The sequence below is a fragment of the Xiphophorus hellerii genome, chromosome 20 (assembly GCF_003331165.1).
Source record: "Xiphophorus hellerii strain 12219 chromosome 20, Xiphophorus_hellerii-4.1, whole genome shotgun sequence".
Taxonomy (NCBI): domain Eukaryota; kingdom Metazoa; phylum Chordata; class Actinopteri; order Cyprinodontiformes; family Poeciliidae; genus Xiphophorus; species Xiphophorus hellerii.
In genome coordinates, this window is record NC_045691.1 from 7,065,907 (window position 1) to 7,088,164 (window position 22,258).

General features: G+C 37.9%; 1 protein-coding gene across 1 annotated transcript in view; it reads left to right on the forward strand.

Moving 5' to 3' along the window:
- Positions 1-282: 282 nt before the first annotated feature.
- Positions 283-22,258, forward strand: part of LOC116710085 (rap1 GTPase-activating protein 1-like) — a 28,090-nt gene continuing 6,114 nt past the window's right edge. The window contains 19 exon segments of the mRNA XM_032548897.1: positions 283-615; positions 2,148-2,183; positions 3,647-3,694; positions 6,195-6,233; positions 6,366-6,380; positions 6,382-6,552; positions 7,585-7,688; positions 9,259-9,337; positions 9,422-9,475; positions 9,568-9,651; positions 9,743-9,843; positions 10,199-10,328; positions 16,185-16,340; positions 17,606-17,677; positions 17,770-17,856; positions 18,040-18,183; positions 20,074-20,205; positions 21,291-21,368; positions 22,143-22,252. Coding sequence (XP_032404788.1) covers positions 517-615; positions 2,148-2,183; positions 3,647-3,694; positions 6,195-6,233; positions 6,366-6,380; positions 6,382-6,552; positions 7,585-7,688; positions 9,259-9,337; positions 9,422-9,475; positions 9,568-9,651; positions 9,743-9,843; positions 10,199-10,328; positions 16,185-16,340; positions 17,606-17,677; positions 17,770-17,856; positions 18,040-18,183; positions 20,074-20,205; positions 21,291-21,368; positions 22,143-22,252 — 1,739 coding nt within the window. The 5' untranslated portion in view covers positions 283-516.

Below are 22,258 nucleotides of genomic sequence, written 5' to 3' on the forward strand. Positions count from 1 at the left end.
ATTGCCATTTTTTCTGAGCAAAAAAAATTTCCAAATGAGATGGCTTGAATAATCTGAAATGAAAGAAAAGAGGAACAGAATAAGTCACATCTTGTAATATAAGAAAAAGAGAACTAAGAAGTTTCTCACAGTTTACATGTAAGTTTGTGTGTGAGATTGCATAAAAAAAGAGAAGATATTTGCAGAGAAGACAAGGAGGGGAGCAACATTGTTCCTCCTCTGTCCTACTTCCTAAAGAACAGCTGTGTGTCTGTTTCACTGGGAGGGCGGTGGCACCGGGGTTATTTGAAAAGAGGAAGGAAGGAGAAATAATATTCTCACATTACAGCACAAGCTCTTGACTCAAACATATATGTATGGTTTCTGATGGACAGCGATCGAGTTTTCTCTCCTAGTTTACTTGCCAAGAGACCGTCAGTGTCAAGTGTCACTGTCAATCTTGCCTTTTTTCCATTTGGCTGACGGTGGCATTAACACCCGCACTCTTGTCACCTCGCCTGCATCTGTACTTGTGGAATGATGACTGAGCTCAGGATAGGAAAGGGTGCCGTATTGGAGGGACTTCTGAACAGTCCCTATAGTAAGCCTTTTCTCAAGAGACGATGCCTCAGTGATGTGAGTAATGTAAACATTTGCTTGTAAAATTTAGAGTTTTTTCTCTGTAGATATCGTAACATTCGAACTTAATTTCAGTTTCACTTTTTTTTCTGACAAAAATGAAGTAGTAGATTGGTTTGTCTTGTATTTTTACCAGATGAAAGACTCTTAATTTAATTTCTTTACATTTGTACATGGATTGCTCTGAGGGAAACCTGTAACAAATTATGCATACTTCTGAGGGGCATTTAACTTCAGAGTTGCTGCACTCTGCACCAGTGAATTGTTTGGCTTACCAGCTATGTAGAGAGATCAACTCTAATCACTTTACTGTGGAGTCAGAGTAGTTTACTAATACTCTTGGCAGAGCGAAAGAGAATATTTGTTGATACCTGTGTTTGTCATGCGGGAAGCAGGGTCTCCTTGCACATCATATGGCGGAGTTTATTTTTACATGCAACAATAGTTTGAGGCTGCACCTTTGGCTTTATGAGGTCAGAATCGGATGAGCGGATGCATTCCTGGTTGCAGGCGGTGACAGGTGCGTGCATGAGTCAGAAGAGTACATTTCAGTACATGTTCATGTAAAAAGATGGACGTTCTCCCCAATGCCTCCGTGTGCATATGTGTTTTGGAGGGCCTGCAGCTCCCCTCAGTAAATTTAAGCTGTCATGTGGAAACGTCAGCTTGCCACTGCAGTCCAGTTGTGTTACATGGTGAACTGACAGTGCAGCCTTTACTGCGAGTGCTCTTTGCAATGCTCCTTCTGCACAGGTTGGAACTGCTACAAGCCTTTAATGTGGACTCTGCAGATGAAAGGTTCATGCCTCAGGGTATTTTCTTTGACTCAGGCTTCCACCAGTGCCTCAGCTAATTGGACAAAACACAGAGCAAAACATATAAGATCTGTAACAGTGAAGGGTTGAGGTGTAATTAAAACTCTTTAGCTGGATTGAAATCTTTCCATCTTATGAGTAGAATCAGCTCTCTAAGTGGACATGTTAGCTTAAATACGAATTATGTCATGACTGAAAATAAACTTAATTTTCAGTGTCAGGTAATTTTTGCTTCCTTTCTGTTTGCTACATGATAAGCAGCACGGAGTGTGTCTCAGTCGCACATTAATGTGACTTTGTTCTTCAGATGGCAGAACCAGGATGTGCAGCAACTAATTTGTTAATTTGGCAGTTGCAAACAGTCAGAGGAGCAGTTGGCTTTAGCGACACAGAGAAGCACCCTGGTGCTTTGAGGCTCATTTTCCTCTCCCCGAGAGTTGCTTGTTTACAGCGTGTTTGTCTTAAAGCGTAGAGGAGCAATTTCAAGGGTTATGCTGGCAGTGAATGTAGAGAGCTGTGTCAAGTGGGGCAGGGAGTGCAGAGAGAGCACAAATTTAATTTGAGGTGATGAAACTTTCCATTCTTCATCTGTTGGAAATGTACCATCAGGCTATTCATTAAGCAGAGAAATGTAAGATGAGTCTGGAAGGTATGGCAACATCTCTACAGAATGTAAAACCCATGTGCCTTTTTGGTGTCAACTCTCTCCCCCAGACCTCAGACCTATTTGCCATGATCGAGCGGATGCAGGTACAGTAACAGGTCTCCTGGCTCACCTATTAAACTGTATGCTTCCCTTCTCACAAGCTTTAATCAAACGGCAAACTAAGAATTTCACTCACTTCAGACATACTTTTTCCTGCTAATTCAGTATTCTGCCCCCCCTTTTTTTCTTTCGCTTTCCGCTACATTACTTCGCCCTGCAGCCCAGTGAGTTCAGCTCTTGTATGTATTTGTCCTTGCATCTGTCTGTTATATCGGCAGCTTCAGGCTGTCTACAGAAACCTTCTGCTTCTGAATGTGCTCAACAGAGCCTCCTTTGTGTTTTCTCTTCACAGATGGGTAGTTTTGTCTGTGTCATCAGATGTGTGAAATGTAACGATTTTCATTTTGCTGAGGTGGATTCTTATGCATCTAGTTTGTCTTGTCAGTGCAGCAGCAACACAGACGTGTCTGAAATATATTTGATATTGAAGGGAGAGCTACAGTTGGTGTTTGATCAGACGACATCTTTGACTTCACAGGCATTCATGTGGCTTTCCTTTGAGCTATAGTATTGCATAATTCACCTGTTTTCTTTCAACTGTGACTATCTAGTCTGTGTAAACATTTTTTGGACTTTTAGTAATCCAGCAGAGACTAAAGCAGTTGTATTTTGTTGGGTATGTAGTGCCTCAATAAAGAACAACTGGCTATTGATTTTAAATCTTATTTTTGGACGCCCTAATTTGCTTTCACAAATGATCAAAAGTTTTTTGGGGTTTTTTTTATATTATAAGTACTATGTTCACATTTCAGCTTTTTTACTTTCCATAGTCCAAATTTGAAATGAAATTACGTCAGACTTATATATAGCACTTCATTGGAACACTCAAAGACACTTACCATGAAGTCATTTCCATTCACATACTCATTCACACACTGTGCATGATACAAATATGCTTAATTTGATACATTCGGTGCATTTGATACATTTATAACCTTGCTGCGTACACATCCTTGCTAAATTTGGTACATTTCAAACCCTGCTGGAGGCTATTCAGCAGAAACCAAAAAAAAAAATGGCTACAGAGATCATTTCATCCATCATTTATCTTTCTGTGCACACGGGAAACTGTCAGCACTTATAAACTGAGCAGAGTGTGATGTCGATGGAATCATTGTAAAAAATTAGAGATAATGGTATCTGCATTACGGCTGTTCTCATGAACATCCCCTACTTATCTTTTTTACCCATTATAGCTTGTAAGATGTCACTCTTTTTCACTTCCTCTTCCACTTCCACATCTGGCTTTTGAGCTTGCATCTTTGAACTTGAGCTATTTTAACAAGGATCATGAAGTACACTGCCACACAATAAATTTATTTGCTGCTGAGAATCAGTTGTACCCTCATGATTTATTTTTTTGTGTCTACGGCTGTGTGAACACCTTTCAGAGATATTGGACCTTTTCCATCACTACATTCTCTTTTTTTCTCCTTTCTCTCAACAGGGGTACAGAATGGATGAGCAAAGATGCCCCTTCCCTCCTCCCCTCAAAGTGAGTCACAAATTCACAAATCTCCTCGTAGTGCACAGTCTGGTAAAGCATCAGGAATGGCAGTGTTATAAAACCTTTTCTTATCAGCTGTCAGGCAGGCTTTAGGGCGCTTCCCGACTGAGTTATGAGCTAAGGAGCGACAGGGGCAGCAAAATTTTCTGCTGCCTTATTATCTAGACTGGCTGATGAAGTCCTTGCTGAAGTCTGGACTCAGCAAGAGGTCTGGGGTCACGTCAGAAAGACCAAATGTTCAGTAACTTATGAAGGATTTGGCTAAAATGGGATTTAGAAATAAAAGAAAAATACTTTTCAGTTTTTGTTCTGGTAAATTTAGCTGAACAGCAAAAGGAAACACAACAAATCTGCAACTATTAAATCCAGCTTGTGATCACTTGTCATGTATGAACATCGTATTACAACTGACCCTGATAAGATGCTGGGACAGCTTAGAGTTTCTTGGTAGGTATTCTAAAACACGATTGGAAGCTTGAGTTGTTCTGTTCTAAGGAACCAACCACAATCTGGCACGAATGGGCTGCGGTGAGGATTAGCTCTGTAGAATATGCACGAATGGAATTGGGAGAAATACATACACAACGGCCATGTTTTACACTTTGAATATAAACTTAGATCAGTTTTTGAAGAAACTATCTAGTCTATTTTTTTATTGTGTATATTATTGTTATTAAATATTATGCTCTATAGGAGTCAGATTTGTCTAAATTAGTTCTGGAGAGCTTATAGCAGCTACAACATCCAAGACCAAACTAGATATTTAATGTCTTTGTCAAACTAGGTTATGATTTTGCTTTGCCTGCTGGTTGAGGTCAAATTCTGTCCAATATTGTGAAACTACATTGCAGACAACACAAGACTCATAAAGTATATTAAATTTGCATCATAAGCAGTTTTGAGCCCCAATGTTGTCCACTATGACTGTAATTATGCAATCCTCACCAAAGACGGATCTTAAAACTCCTACTTCGTCTTCAACTTCTCTCAGTATAGCCAATGTTTGTGCAACAAGAAAGGTTAGATTTTGTGTAAGAAACGATGACTTTCACTTTTCTTTGTGAAGTTCTAATTTTTGCCTGCATACAGGCTTGCAGCTTTAAATTGAGTATTTCTGCTTTGGTAGGACTGTGTAAAAGCCTTCTTTTGAGAAGGGGAAACACTGCATGAAGAGAAACTGCAGCATGTCAATGTTTGTAGAGTCCAATTAAATTAATACTACACAAAGTGAGAGCAATCTCCACAAGCCAAAGGGAGAGAAAATGGTCTTAGCACTTCATGCATTACCTGCAAAGTAAAAGAAATTAAACCTCTAGTGCACACACTCTGCTGGAATATTATCTTACTTTTCTCCCTGAGAGGCTCTTGGCCTTTTCTCACATGGAAAGGTTTTAGCACCCTGTCACTAGAGGTTACAAAATACAGGATTCAAACTTCTACCAAATCTCTCCCAAGATCAAAAGAGAATCCCAAACCTAACATCAGTAGGGCAAATTTTTGTAGATTAGATTAGCTTTTAGCTGGACTTTTCTGTAAAATCTAACTATTCCTGTTAGATTTGGTTGGAAGTGTGCAGAGCAACATGTCGTAGCACATTTTATGATTTTGCCATAAGATGTAATGTGAGAGGGAATCTCCCAAAAATTATGCCTATGCCTATGATGGCATCACATAATGCACGAGGCTTTGGTGAACCTCGGCCTGTTACAAAAACAAATGTTGGTGGACGATAAATTCCCCAGACATTATTGCAATAAACATAAATAATATAATAGTAATGATATAATAATGCAAGAACACATTCTCCAAGGTCAATAAACTTTAAATCCTAATGAACATGTAACACCGGAACACATTTTAAATTAAAATAAAAAAGGAAAAAACAAAACAGAAACAACTAATACAATGAATTATGAAATCTTTTTGTATACAAAATTGTCCTTCAAAAAAACACCAGACTGAAGATTTTTGTCATCTGGTTTTTGGAACAAAGAGAGGGAAATTAAAAATTTGGAAATTTTTTGAGCTTGTTTTAAGTTATAATGTGATCAATTGAATAATTGAATTATTGCTTATTGTGACAGGCACATGAGTACCTTTATGGATTTATGTTATTTGCTTCTTAAACTGAAATTCCCACTTTCAAGGCGGCTACTTAGGTTATGCTTGCTAATGCTAACTGTCCAGCTTCATTCTTTTATTTCTTGTGTTCTTATCACCTTATGTACACATGAAGCAGAATTGGCAATCTCTTCATCAGTAAAATTTTAAAGGAAGATCTTGGCATTTTGTGAAATCATGCAGTCAAATCAAAATTTAGAAGCTTTGTTTGTACTTTCAGTGACTAATCCATCCACTGCCTATACCCACTTGTCCTTGCAGAGTTGTGTGGGGGAATGGGTAGAATATATTGAATATTGTACCACAGCATCTACTTTGTTCTTGATTAAAAATAGGTGGCTTATGTGGTTTGTTTTTCTTCCCACAGACAGAAGAGGACTACATTCCTTATCCGAGTGTTCATGAGGTACATTTCTATTCATATCTATGACTGCATATAATTTACCCTCTATACATGAGTGCATGGGTTTTGATTAAATAATTCAACTTGAAACCTCAAAAGAGCTGCGTTATCTTTTGTTTTCTCCTTCGCCCTCAGGTTCTGGGTCGCAGTAGCCCCTTTTCCCCTCATCCTGCTGCCCCAGTTTGGAGGCTACTGGATTGAAGGAACCAATCATGAGCCCAAAGACCCACCAGAGGCCGATCACCCTCCCTGTCCAGCCTCCCACATTAAACTTGAAACAAACAGCACTGCCAAGATCTACAGGAAGAACTTCATGGGCAAGGTGAGAATGGTGGTTCTCTATATACTTTTCACTGAAATAAAACTGTGGCAATGTGTTGGTTAAAGCTCCAATATGTAACTTTTATAAAAATATTCATTCTACATATTTGTTAGAAGTGTCCACTAAGTTATGACAGTATGAGAGATAATTTGTGAGAAAATCACCCTCCTTCACCTTCTCCTGATGCTATCTGCAGAAATACACCGCTAGATCAGAAACAACCAATCAGAGCTAGGAACGGGGTCTAAGCGGTGTCAAGTGAGCCTCATGTACACGCTGCTCAAGATTGTGATTTGCTGCAGGTGTGCTAAGGGTGGAGAAACAACTCGATGTTACAGGAAAACTGTTTATCCCCCATCATTGGTGGCTTACAAGCCGGTGAATGCATGGTAGGCACCACTGTGGAAAAGGAACGGTAGCACAACAGAGAGCAAGAGGGAGGACATGAGCGGCATGTACACAAGAATGATTGACAGCTCTAAGAACCTCCTGCTGGCTCGGATTAGTTGATTCTGACAGAACAGTGTATTTCTGCAGATGGCAATAGAACCACAAAGAGGAGGAAGAAGAGCTTGATTTTTCCACAATCTGTCTCATATTATACTGTCAGAAAGTAATGATAGCTTTAACAAATATGTAAAAAAAACATTTTTTTCATATAAACAAATGTTTAGTTTTTTTCAAGGGACTTTTTATATAAAAAAGCAAGTAAATGAAACAAATAGGGAAATCATTTCTTCTCTACAAAGCCTGTTTCAAAAGTGGAAAGTTTGAAAAGAGCATGTTGTAAAATCCCATCATATGTTTATCTAAAATATGCTCAAGTTTTTGTGCAGCTATACTAAGATTGTCTTAGTGTTCAGTAGACTGTTCAATAAGAGTTTTTGTACAGTGATAATTGGATTGTTACTCTCGGCTCCATTCCTAATTGTGAATTTATCACAGCAGTATCTTGTTATTATTGTGTCACCCACTGTCAGTTCTTTGTGGAATTACGTCATAGTAACATTTCCTTCACTTATCTGCCCCCAGGAACACTTTAATTACTACACTATGGATGCTGCCCTCAGCCACTTGGTCTTCTCAATGAAGTATGAAGTCATTGGGGATCAAGAGCATCTGCGCTTGATGCTACGGTACCATTATGTTCCATTATTTCCCTCTAACTCTGACTCGTTTTGTCTCCTATTAATGTTTTTTTTGTCTTCCCTCTGTTCATCACAATAACAGCACCCTTCTTTTCTGTATCCTCTCCAAGTTTTTAAACATTTTGCCCTGTACTTGTTCTTCTTTTTACATGCAGAATGTAGTGTTGGAATGGGGTTTTTTTTTTCTTCTTTGAGGGTCCTCTCAAACACACAACAAAACTGAATCAACAAGAGAGAAGTAGGGGTAATTTGCTGCTTGCTTTTTTTAAGAGTGGTGACAAAATATCCAGCAATCAACCCAGCATTCACCTCTGCTGAAAAAGTGTAAGGCCTTCCATCCACTATTGCCCAAAGTCATGTTTATTCACTAAAATCCTCCACTCCATCACACTTACTGAGAGAGAGGAGCGGGTGAGAGGCAGCACTCAGTGTGCAGTGTAACCTGTGAATTAAATTTAGCACCCAAGAGATTCCTCTTAAGATTTTAATAGCAGCGCTCCTTGCTTGTTAATGGATCTTCAGAGTGGATGACTGTTCGGTGTGGTAGCAGTAACACAGCCCACAATGTTTTTCACTTCGTCCTGTTTTCTGGTAGGTGAACACCACCCACCATCACCCCTTCAACTGTCTGTGATCACAGCCAGTGGAAAATGATCATATTTAACAGACCTGAAAGACCAGCAGAGTAACTCATTGTATTTCTATTTTACTGAAAATGCTCAATAATGTTGTTCTTCAACAATATGTCCACTGGCTGATTATATAATAATTCAAGTAACCTTGTTTAAATGATGAGAGCTGATAAAAAAGGGTTTATCTTGAGCTTGAATGACGGTACACGCTGACCGAGGGAAGGGTGTGAGCTGCATGTACACGAGCATGGTTGACAGTGCTACAGTATCTCTGATTGGTTGTTTCTGACAAAGAGCTGTGTATTTCAGCAGATGGCAATAGCAGTGCTGGGACGAGACAAAGAACCCTGTTTTTTGGGGGTTTTTTTACAGATTATCTGTCTCATATTTTACTGTCAGAGAGAGACAGAGAGATTGTTTTTTTTTTAAAAAAAAAACATACAAAAGTTAGCTATTGCTCCTGTAATACTGTTTCTAAATTATTATTATACTTATTTTTGCAGATTGAGTCAGGCTTAGCAGCGTTCATAATTATACTTGCTAAGCAAGAAAATTGCTGTTCTTGAGATGGATTTAATGAGTCTCAACTATATTTTTTCAGGGTAATTAGCGCTCAAGGTGTTGCATGTTTACTTTTAAAAAGAAAAAAATATTGTTTGTTACTGCCTTCAGCATTTTGAATTTTCTTTTTCTTTTTTTTCTACTGATGTAAGAGTTATATTTTAATTTGTTACAACTGCTAATAAAGGGGAAACTAACCGCATTTTACAAAGTGTTGACCTTAAAGCTTCTCACCTGATGTCTTGACATTTGCATGTAATAATTTCTTGGTGACTTTTTATGGGTGAACATTTCTTTTCACCCATAAGGAGTTTGTTTAACTCCTTCCATTTTCCTAAACTCCTGCACTGCTATTTACCTTTCAGCACAAAATACAAAACCTATCATGATGTGATCCCCATTTCCTGCCTTACTGAGTTTCCCAATGTGGTTCAGATGGCAAAGGTAGGTAATCACAATCATACTGAATTAGTAATTACGTTGTATTCAAAATGGATGAAGCACATTGTTGTTTCTATTATTTTACAGCTTGTTTGTGAAGAGGTAAATGTGGATAGGTTTTACCCTGTCCTCTATCCAAAGGTAGCTGTATTTTTTCCTCCTTTTCCATGTCATCCATCAACTCGTAATCATCATGACGTGACATGAAGAACTCCCCATTTTTTCATCCCCAGGCTTCAAGACTCATTGTCACATTTGATGAGCATGTAATCAGCAACAACTTCAAATTTGGAGTAATTTATCAAAGGTTTGGCCAGGTGAGTGCATTTCAGAGATACTTCAGCTAATCTTTGCTTTCAGACTCACATGTCACACTCCTGGAAAATGTTTTCTGCCTGCTGTTTGCAGACATCAGAGGAGGAGTTGTTTGGGAACATGGAAGAAAGTCCAGCCTTCATTGAGTTTCTGGAGTTTTTGGGGACAAAGATTGAGCTTCATGACTTTAAAGGGTTTGACATTTTTCAGTTAATTTCTTTAAACACTTTAAATTTTTAGTAGAGTACTCTACCTCATGTCTGTAAAAGGGGGACTATCAGTCATTCAGTGGCTTATCAAATATTTCTTTCAAGAACTAGAGAAAAAAAATCAAAAAAGATTGAGTTGCCGAGATTGTAAGCTAAGTAGGAAGATGGAGTTCCCTTCATTAATTGAGTGATCATCATAGATCAAGAGCTATGATAAAATTACATTCTACTGTCAGCATCTTCTGTCCCCTCATTTTTATCCTTTTACTCCAAATGTTCTTCCTCCTCCATCTTTTTCTCTATTATGTTTGATTCCCATACTTCTCTTTTGCTTCTCCAGTTTTCGAGGTGGACTTGATGTCACTCACGGGCAGACGGGGATGGAATCAGTTTACACAAATTTCCATAATAAGGAGATTATGTTTCATGTGTCCACCAAACTGCCTTATACGGAAGGAGACTCACAGCAGGTATAGACAAATTCCAGTTACTCATGAGTGTTGTAGTGTTTTCAAGTCTTTCTGGTTTTGATTTGTGAAGTTTTCCTGTTGATCTGGTCGGGGTTGCGACCTTAGTTTCAACTAATGCAAACAAGATTGATCTTTTTTTCCTGTGTTTATTCTAGGCTTTTCATGAGTAGAAAAAAAAGAGTAAAAAATATTGACAGATCTACCATTTTAGGAAGTTTATCTCTTTTAATTTATTGTGAGAAATTGAGGAAGAAAATTACATTAAAGTTTTGCTGGAATAGTTTTGAAACCATTTTAGAGATTTCCAGGATTTCTTTAACTTTTTGTTGAAGAAGTTTGAAACCCAGATCAAATCAGCTACAAAACAAAATAGGTCCTGTATAGTGAAAATAAAAATAAGATAATCAGACTTCATAAACACTTGATATTGATTGGCCTCAAGGGCATTTTGGTGGGTATGCACTGCCCTGTGCATAAGGCAGTCATTTTTAGACAGCCTTATAGCCTTTTTCACATTGATAGCAACAATTTCATTTCTCATATCATTGCTGGTGTCTTCCCTTTCTGCCATTTTGTAAACAGAAACTTAAGTACTCCTTATCAGCAAACTACACAGGCTTCTGCCTTATAGATGTGCTCACACTTACTGCTAATTACTTGACTGAGTGCCTTTGATTAGCAGCACCTGGCTGACAATTACCCAGTTAATTTTCAAAGAATCAGTAAGAGTGTACTTTACACACACCTACTAGACGGAGGCTGCAATAGGGAACATTTCAGACCCTTAAAAGAAAAATCTAAATAAACTGTGCTGTTTTTTTTTTCTAGTGGTAGTTGAGGGTTTATTTTGTGTTCATTATATTATCTTAGCACTTGGACAAGGCAAATTGGTGTCTTCTGTTGACAGAACCACTAACTTTCCAGTTTGTGAACAACCCCCTTCTGATCCACAGCAGTGACAAAAATAATTGCAGAGCCCCAGATCGTAGATGAATAAAAAGGGATTCAAGAAAGCAACTGGAAAAGAAACTGTGCCCTACTTTAGAAGGACTCCCACAGCTGCTGTGGTCTGCACACCATCATCATCTCTAAAATATGAAAACTCTCCAAACTGTGCCAAAATAGACATATTCTTCCTGATTTGAATGTTTTCCAGTATTTCACCTCAGAGCTTGCACCAAAAGTTTGAGTATCATAATACTTGACTTATAATTTGGTCATGCTGTAGTTAAAAAAAACTGTTATTAAGGCAGGAGGAAGTGGAAACACCCTAATGTGCCCGTGGTTCATAAAGAGTTTCCACTTTATGAACCGCTTTCAGTAATTGGGTAGTTTTCCCCCTGTGCATTTTTCTTGAATTTCCTGGGGTTAAAAGAAACTAAAAATTACCCCAGGAAAAGGCTCTTGTAATAAGGTAATATTTTTTCATTTACCACAATCTTCAGGATGGAGTGACGTGGAGGAAAAGTTTTGTTTTATTAATCTCTTTACAACATTATGATTCAGTTGTATCAGTTTCAAAATAGTCTTTCGGAAAACTTTCTGTTCATCTTTCACTTTCTATTCAAGTCATCAGCATTATTTGTAGCTGTCTTTGGCAAAAGCGAAAGTAAATCCTTCATTCAACATATTAATTTACAGTTTTAACCAATTTATGTTCCGAGGCACAAACAAAAAGAGCCACAGCCTCTGGTGAATCATAAACATGATCTTTAATGATGCACTGACAGCCGCAGCTGTTTGGGTGTGCTTTAGTGTGATGCTCACACTTTATTCATTAAATGTTTCAAACTTCCTCTGACTCTGAAGTTATTATAATACACCGTCACAGTGTAGTCACAGTGACATTATCATTGAATTCAATGAGAAGGTGTGTCCAAACCTTTGGTCTGTATTGAGTACAGACCAAAAGTTTGGACACACAGTTGTGTCCAAACTTTTGGTCTGTACTGTATAACTTATATTTGATCCCTTTCCTCTTTAAAAAAAAAAGCCCAGCTGGTTCCTCTGTGATGTCGCAGGAGGGACATGAACATGGATTTGGTTTGGTTTTGGAAGGGTACATTTTATTTTGATTAAATACGTTAGATTCAAAATTGCCAGAAAAAAAAGAACTATCTTAACATGTTATATAGTTGAGAAACTACACCTAAAATGAGTTGGGGTTTTTTACAGGAAAGCTGTGCTCATCGCTATAATGTCTCAGACACTTTTCTCTGGAATATGGAAGTTGTAGACCATGAAATGTCAACAGCTCTTATTGAGTTTTAGAAAATAAACAGTTTGCTCTGTTAACCATAATTTATTTTAATGACTGAGAAGGTTCTGTACACAGGTGCAGCTAAATCTTGCCAAGTTTCCCTAATTAACACAATGTATCTCATTTGCTTATACTGTATTGCAACTAAATATCATATTCATACATTTAAAAAAATAGCAGAGACTTTTATCTTCCCAAGTTTTGCCTGAAAATATGAAGAAAATTACAAAAATCTTATAGGTGATAAAGTTGCTTAATAAAATTACTCCCTGCCGCCCCCCCCTCCCACACATATCATAACCTCGCAGTCACACATACATATCCCCCATCCCCACACAGCCATATTGTTCTGCACTTTGCACTGTCACATCATCTGCATTTTGCCATAATTGGACCTGCTGCTACTTCTTTGGTGTGGTTGAGTGCCTTTAGTTAATTTTAGTTGTATATATTGTTATTATTATTATTGTGTGTTTGTTTATTTTTATTGTATATATGTGACTTTTTGCACGGGAGCTGCAACAGAAATTTCGTTGAAACCTGTTCAATGACAATAAATTCTATCTATCTATCTATCTATCTATCTATCTATCTATCTATCTATCTATCTATCTATCTATCTATCTATCTATCTATCTATCTATCTATCTATCTATCTATCTATCTATCTATCTATCTATCTATCTATCTATCTATCTATCTAAAATGCAATGGAAATGTTTTTTTTAGTTTTTCCTGTTTTTGTTGTCGAGAAATGACACGGCAGTTCTTCCTTCCTGCATTGAAATTCTTGCTCTGTTGGTTTCTGGCTGCAGACTCTCATCTCTCTGGTATTGTTTTTGTAAAGTGCTGCATTTGTTCTCAGAAGCTCTTTAGTGCCATGAGTGGTTTGAACTTTGTTACCAAAGTAACCCTGCGCAGTTGGTTCATAAAGCCAAGACATGGAGACAAACAGAGGACATAAACACCGCCCACATGGGATGATTCATCAGGGAACAGGAAAAAGGAGGCAGGGAGCACACTTAAAACCAAAGCCATTATTCTGGAAGGAAAATAGACTGACTTTATCCAAAGTGATGATCTGGCCTGGCAGTAAATCTGCATGGAGAGAATAAGCTGTCTGAGTTTGGAAAGTGTGTGTGAGAGGGAACTACTAAAAATGTCAACTATAAAGGGATGCAGCAGCAACCTGGTTGTCTGAATTTACATATAATGTGTTCTCTAATATTCAGCCTTTCATATTTTCTTAGAAATTTATCACCAGTATCTATCAAAAAATAATTAAAACTGCTGAAACAGTTATAACTTCTACTGCCAGAGATCTAGGTTCTGTAATGTGTCTATTATTAAAGTTTTTATGCAGTTTTCACCATACCTGTGAAAATAATATTCTTAATATTACTTAATTATCTTAACATTTTCTAAAGTCTAATAAATAAAAATTGTTTGAAATATTTTAAGGATTTATATAGAATACAGCCTTAAACCATTTTTGAAAATGCCTGAGAAGAATTCTGCCTCTTTCACTTTGAAGTCAGCATGATTTTTACCAAATATTTAGTCGGAACATTTTCTTTAGTTCTGAGACACTGTTAGTGAGAATTCATTTCTGGCTTATGCCTGTCTGCTATGGCTCCAGCACATCGTGGAAACCTCCCAGGTTTAGAGCCAGATGGTTGATTGTTCACAGCATGACAAACAGGTTGGCTATAACATGAAGAGGCTATAAAACAAGTGAACTGTTTCTGGAAAAGCAAATGCCATCATCATCTCTTAATTACGGAGTAAATATTGGCTCTGTTAGGCTGGATATACAACTGGTCTTCTTGTGAGACATTTTTCAAGGGCACGTTAATATTACAGACACTGTTTTTAATCTAAATTTACAAGCCACTTTATTAGGTACACCTCGCTAGTACCATGTTGGACTCCATTTTAAAACTGTTAATTCCTTGTGGTGTTGATTCAGCAATACCACAAGGTATTCCTCAGAGATTTTGTTGCAACAAATTGCCTTGACAGCCTGATCCAGTTGTAAAAGATTTGTCAGAAGCTCATCCGTGTTGTGAATGTCCTGTTTTAACCATCCCAAGGTACTTTATTAGATTAAGATCTGGTGACTGAGGAGGCCATTTGAATCGAGATGTATGGGCATACCAGGCTATAAATTTTCAACAATGCTCTTTTCAACTGGTAATAATGGGCCCAAAGCAGGCCAAGAAAATATTCTCCCCACCATTACACTACTAGCATCTTAATCTGCTGGCAGGATGAATGCATGAGCCGTAAGAGAGAGAACTGTGCATAAAATCCCCAGCAGATCTGCAGTTTCTGAAACACTCAGAACAGCAAGTCTTGCACCAACCAGCATGCAATGTTCAAAATCATTTAAATCTGTGTTTCTAAGTCATGCTCATGCACCGTTTGAACTTCTGCAAGTTCAAACGATGCATTTGAACCATTTCAACACATCTAGGTGCAATGACCTGCTGCAATCTGACAGATTCTCTCATTTTCGGCATAAGGAATTGGACAGGTGTATTTAATAAAGTTGGAGGTCAGATGCAGCTTCATTTAACAGTTGTATTATATTGTTAAATAGCTCTATAAATGATGGAAGGCTACTGTCTCCTATGGAGTGTCAGAGCATGAATGGTCAAAAAAATGTGCTTGGCATATTTTTGAATTCCCCTCTTTCTGTATCTGTTAGCAGAATCTGCTGTCACTTCTTTCTGACACACATGCATCTGATTGATTTGGGTAGCAATATTCTTGATAAGAATTTCATTATGGTACATATATACATTCTGATCTGCACTCATAACTTGCATTCTGCCATCTGATGTAGAAAAAAATATCTGGAACAAGAACTAATTTGACACTGCAAAATTAAATCTACATAAATTTTAGATAGAAGAGATGAAGTCATCTCCTTAGATATTGATGTATGTAACTAAGTTAGAATACCTTGCAAAAGGCAGTAAGGTGACAGCATGCATTCATATTTCAGCACAAAAAGAATCTGTCCCTCTTGTTTAGCAGTGGCAGATTTTTTTTTCTTAAAGTAGATTGCCTGCATGAAAGATTTATACTTCAGGAGGGGTACTGTGTCCTCCAAGTGCACAAGTGTCCTTTTGGCAACTTGAAGCTTTTTGGCAACAAGGGAAATGCAGTACTACAGTCATTTGTGTGGCCACCACCCACTCTTTGTTTGACATTACCTTCTCTGCTATTCCAAATAATATATTTCTGTGATGTATATGCCTAGCAAACATATTTAAGGATCAAAAATGGGAATGTAGCTGTAGTAACTATATCATGTATATATTTTCCAGTTCATACTTCATTCTTTTTGTAATATATATCACCCAAACATGAGATGTTAGGCTGTAAAACTGAACTGATCTCTTAGAGAGGATTTTATGTCACAAGGATTGCTCTACTCTTTTGGGACCCGAACAAATTCCTCTTCAGACAATCTTTGAGTGCAGGTTCTGGGAAGGATTCTCTAACACAACTGTATTTTCAGTGCTAGGGCTGGTTATCGTAGATTTTTAAGTCGGTAACTTTCTGTATTTGTGTCTCCCTTCCTTCAGCTGCAGAGGAAGAGGCACATAGGCAACGACATTGTGGCCATCGTGTTCCAGGAAGAAAACACTCCATTTGTACCGGACATGATCCAATCCAACTTCTTGCATGCGTATGTTGTGGTGCAGGTGGAGAACGCATGCTCAGACAATGTTACATACAAGGTTTGTTTCACAGATTGACAGTTTTCTATTATAAAATGTTCATGGTTATCTGATAAACACATTTTAGATCCACTTGAAGTTTGCTTAGAGGCCTGAAACCTAATTACTAGTGTTATCTCTTAAATTACAATAATGTTTTGACGTCATTATTTAGAGTCATGAGAGAAATGGTTAATTTTTAGTAACACTTTATTTGACGGGTTGTGAATAAGACTGTATTGACACCGTCATAAATGCCATGACCTAAACACCTGTCATGAACATGAGTAAGTCTTCATGAATATTTATGACTGTTGTCATAAAGTGTCATTCGGTAAATCATGACACTTTTAATACAAAGTTGACATTATTCAAAATATCTTTGTTATGACAACTTGACATTAACCAAGAAATCATGATCTGACATAAATTTGCTATAAATTATTACTGATTAAACTTTAGCTTTAATAACATAAAGCTACATAACTTTTAAAAATTAACGATACTCACAGTAATTACTGTATAAATATCAGTTTCCAAATGAGACCCTTACCCTTTTGTCTCTTTGGTCAATAAATTTCAACTCCAAAGGTCTGCAGAATCGTCAGGGTGTTTTCTGTAAATCTGAGACTAGATATTTGTGGGAGGTTTTTTTCAGTCAAGCAGAAGTATTTACCTTGAAACTCTCCCAACTAATTTTTGCTGAGTTTTTTCTTATTGATATTGACATTAACTGAAGCAACAGTGACCTGCAGAATGTTATTACCTGTATGTTTTTTGGGGGGTGTGGGGATTTGTGATTTCCTGAATGATTCTTAGTCAAATTGAGAAGCAGTTTTAGCATGTGTGCATATTTTCTCCATTTGTGGATAATGTCTCTCACTGTGGTTCATTGGAGTATTAAAACATTAGAATTTATTTTTGTAACACTTTCCAAACTCATACATGTTAATAGCATGTTATTTTGTTCTTAAATTTCTTTAGATGTGTTTTCTTTTCTTCTAGCCTAATTCATGTTGTCAGACAGGTCAGGTTCTTTTTAGGGTTTTTCTTGATTTTAATGGTTGGGCAGTAATCAGGCCTCGGTGTGGCCAATGAACCAAAGATAATTTGATTAATCAAAGTTAATTCATGAGTTAACAAGATCATGGCCTGGAATTACTTTTTCACATAGACTCAGGTTTGTTCGGATTTTTTTTCACCTCTTAAAAAAAATCTTGACTAATAAATGACATTCACCATTCAGAAACTCTTTTCTCTTTGTTTTTGTTTTTTTTTTTGCTCAGGTGTCAGTCACAGCTAGAGATGATGTACCTTTCTTTGGACCTGCTCTACCTGACCCTGCCATCTTCAGAAAGGTCAGCAACCAAACAAACACATCTGTTTCCCAGGGAGACGCCATATACCTTCATTTATTCCTCTCCAAATGTTCTGTATTTGTCATCCTCAGGGCCCTGAATTCCACGAGTTCCTCTTCACAAAGCTTATCAATGCAGAGTACGCCTGCTACAAGGCTGAGAAGTTTGCAAAGCTGGAGGTGAGAGGCATATTTAAGAAAACATTGTCATTTTTTTCCATTTTATATAAGTCTTATTCATGCTGCTACAATCTAGCATCCAACTGTTTGCATCTATCTGCAACCTAATGGCTTCATCGGCCTTCCAAAGTGAATTTGTAGATTTACTGTCACTGAAAGGATAGTGGATTTGTTTGTTGACAGGAGCGAACACGTTCGGCCCTGCTGGAAACACTGTATGAGGAGCTGCACATTAACAGCCAGTCCATGATGGGTCTGGGTGGGGATGAAGATAAGCTGGAGAACGGAGGTGGAGGTGGAGGGGGTGGCTTCTTCGAGTCCTTTAAGGTACAGCATTATTTTATTTATTGATTAGGTGCACTGGTTATCTGCAACTGCACATGCATGGGCAAGAGTGGTGATGAGTGGAAAAACTTTTCGGATGTTTTTCTTTTTCTTTTTGTCCTCTCCTTTCTCTTGGCTGGGATTCTGGGTATTCACACATGAGGAAACAAAGCATAGAAAATGTGCAGTATCTCAAAGGACCAGTCCTTTGCTGTCCTCACTTGGCTGTGACTGCTGAACTCAGTGGGTTTTCACATGGCGTTGTGGCTTTGGAGGCTGCGGAGTGTCCTCTTGTGTATGAAAGGCACTTTGCTCTGACTGAGAGTTCTCCATCACTTCACTGTGGTGAAGCGACACCCAGCTACTGAGGCATGGCAGCAGGAATTGTGATAGCTGATGAACAATTTAATGACCCTTCATTATGCAGCTTATGATGCAATTTGCACATCTCCCCACGGGCAGCGTTCCATTAATGTTTTTCTTCAGTTAACCTTTTTTTTCTTCAACTTCCGTCTCAGCTGCTCTCAGTATTTCTGTCCACCAGTTTTTCTTCAACCTTTATTATAGACTACCTTAAATGTGCTCTTGCCCTACTATTGCCAAGTTGCCAAATACTAACTTGCTGTCTCTTTGTCTTTGCCACTTCTGCAAGTTACATCTGTAAAGATTTTCCACTCTTCTTCGTCTCTGTTGTGGTACAGCTGGGTAGATTGCATTGTCCTGCTGTCTCTTAATTTTTGCAGTCCTTGTCTTAGTCATCTTCATGTTTCAGACTCATCTACGTTCAGCTGGTAATAGATCATTTTAATGAAGATGTATCTTCATCTTAAGCACCATTTTCTTAAGCAGCATACCCTTAGTTTACTTTCTTCCTGTTGTCCATTGATCTACACTACCAATAAACGTTAAGAAGCAGTCCTGCATACACAACACACCTGTCACACAAATATTACACACACACACTTGTTATTAAAACTACATTTCCTTAAGCACCTCATAATATTTATATTTAATCATATCTAGCAATAGATCTAATACACTCTGTTTTTATTAATAATAGAACAAACTGACATGAATAAAATATAATAAATTAATTAGCCAAAAACTAATATAAAAAGATTGCAGTGGAAAAATTTAAACCATTTATGTGAGGTTTTCTAATGGAATTACGTGTTTTTTATCAATATCCTGCACCAAACCAGTGATGGTCCATTTTCAGTTTTCTGCCACCAGGTTTTTATTGAAATGTTCTCTTTGCCTTTGAGAAAGAAGAGAAATTGCCCAACATCATGATACTTCTTCCTCCAGATCATTCCAGTTTAAGTCCCAGTAGTGTTTAGCAAGCTCCAAACCACTGGTTTGCAGCTCTGGTTCCAGGAAACCACTGGTAGTTGCAGCTCCATATTTATTTATTTATTTATTTATTTTTGCTTTGCTTTGTTTTATAATATCACAATGATTCAAGATTTGGGCGAGTTCAGGCAAGTTTGCTTTGCCTGAACTGACTTATGACTTCATATGTCATAAGTCATAAGAATATGCAGCTGTACTTATGAATTATGAACATCAGCTGATTCTTATGCTCTATTTGAATGGCATGTTCTCTTGTCCTCCCCATTTTGATGACTGTCTAAGAGAAATTGATCTCTCTGTCATGTCATATGTACACCCCAGAGAACAGAAAGTTATACATTTAAAACTCCAAGACAATCTGACCACCTTGTATTCGAAGATACTTAATTTTTCCAGAATGAGCTTTTCCTACATAAAAAAAAATGATCTGTTAAGGCTTTTACACATATTTAGAAGGGATACCAATACGGTATAAATTCCCTTTATAGAGATATGAAGGTGGATCCACTGATTATGGATATCTCCTCGTTCTCTCTGCAGCGGGTCATCCGCAGCAGAAGCCAGTCACTGGACGCCATGGGTCTCAGTAACAAGAAGTCACACACAGTCTCCACTAGTCACAGTGGCAGCTTTACCCATAATCCCGCAGAGAGCCCCAAAACTCCAGGGATTGTAAGTAGCTCATTTTGGTTGACATGCCGCTCATCTGAACACACACCTCACATTCGGGACATGGTGTTTTCACAGCACAGTGGATAAACACGTGTTCAGAAGGGTCTCAACTCAAAAGCAGCAGCAGCAGAAGAGTATTTCTACTGGCACCTCATCTGTATGTTCTTAACACCAGAGCACTTACTTTTATTTCTGACATTTTATAATCACTCTTGGTTTGTACTCATCTTTCACTAATTGACGCTCTCCATTTATGACTCATGGTGTTTGTGTTAATCCTGATTTACTGTTTAGGGGAGAGGGGAAAAAAAACATAAAACAAGATTTTATGCATTCATTGTCCTCTTTTCGAAGAAGTGTTGTTGCAGCATAAATTGGCAGGCTTTTAGCTAGGGAAAACAGTGCCTATTTTGGAATAAAGGAAGTGATTGTGTTTGAGTCCCTCTTTCAGGGTTCGAAGTGAACTTAGACTAGCAGCTGTATGATTACCCAGACTCCCTCCCTTGTTGCTATGCTTTCATAATGAGTGTCTCTTCATTGCAAACACTTGATGCAACTTTGTGGATGTGTGGCTAGAGAATATGCATGGCCCTTATAAACATCAAGAGCACCTTGCCCTGTTTGTGTCTCCTTTCAATGTTGTATGTTAAAAATTTTGGGGAATTTCTTTTGCCCCATTTATGAAAAGCTTTTTGATGTTATAGTACCTGTTTGGAATGTCAGCCCTAGTTGTCCCTTTCTCCCCCTCTTAATGCATCAGTAAACAAACTTGTATCCTTTAGGGCAGTACCTGCCAGCATGCCTGCTGTGCTGATCCTCCTGCTGTGCACTTCTATGTTTGACCTCAAACTTCCTTAACCCTGTGAAGCGTTTCACTATTTCCTTTTCCTCGTGTTTGCTTTTTAAGTTATGCTTCAAGCTCCTTTTAAAGCCGTTTTGCTCCCTGCTGTTAAAATTCTTTGTGCTCTGCGCATGAGATCTTATGATGTGTTCTTTCTTTTCTTTCTCTCTCTTGCTTCTTCCATCTTTTATCTCCCCCTTTTTCTCCCTCTCTGCTTCCCTTTGCCCCGTCTTGTGTGGCTCAGTCATTGCTTGTCGCGGGGAAAAGTCCCAGTAAATATGGACGCCGAGGCAGTGCCATAGGGATAGGAACAATAGAAGAGGTTCTTGCATTTTCTCTCTTACTGTTTATCATATTTGTTTGCATTTCTAATGTGTTCTCTTCATGGAACAATTAGATATTCCTGTGTTGCTTAGATTAGAATGTGTTTTAGTTTATGTTGCTGTGGGACGTGCTGTTAATATTACATGTAGTGATTTGCAATCACCTTTCAATTTCATTTAAGTCATTCATTCATGCAGTAAAAACGGATGTGTTTAATGATTTGACTGATAGAAACGTATGAATAATGACATGAGGGAAGGAAGTTTTGTTTTTGCTGTTTGATGCTTTATCTCAAAGCTTGAAGCCTGAATGTCTCTAAATTTCCTTATTTGTAACTTTGTGTCTGAAGTCAGATAGAACAAATATACAATTTTGTTCCTGCTTTTGGGGTGTTTTGCTTGGATATTGTACTTTAATACTTACGAAATTGACATCATATCACTATTGAAAGGGCACAATTCTGAACAAGAGAGTGTTCTTATGTACTTATGTAGATTTTCAACAAATTAGAAAGAAGTACTACTTCTAAACACAGTTGTCTGAATCCTGGTGTGTTTTTTTAAAAACAATACTCTATGAACATTTATCACCATCAGATCATAAATTGTCAGCAGAATATTTATACATGTAGAATGCATTTTATTTGCTTCAACTTACACTACAGTACAGCATTGCAATATGTTCTACAGTACACACAGTATGATGAGTTCTTTGGACCAATGACTTCTCCCAAAATGTCTCTTACTATTTTGTTTCTCTTGCACCCTGTTAGTCACTGATTATTCCTGGGAAAAGCCCAACCAGAAAAAAGTCTGGACCTTTCAGCTCGCGCCGCAGCAGTGCCATTGGCATCGAGAACATCCAGGAGGTCCAAGAGAGGAGGTGAGA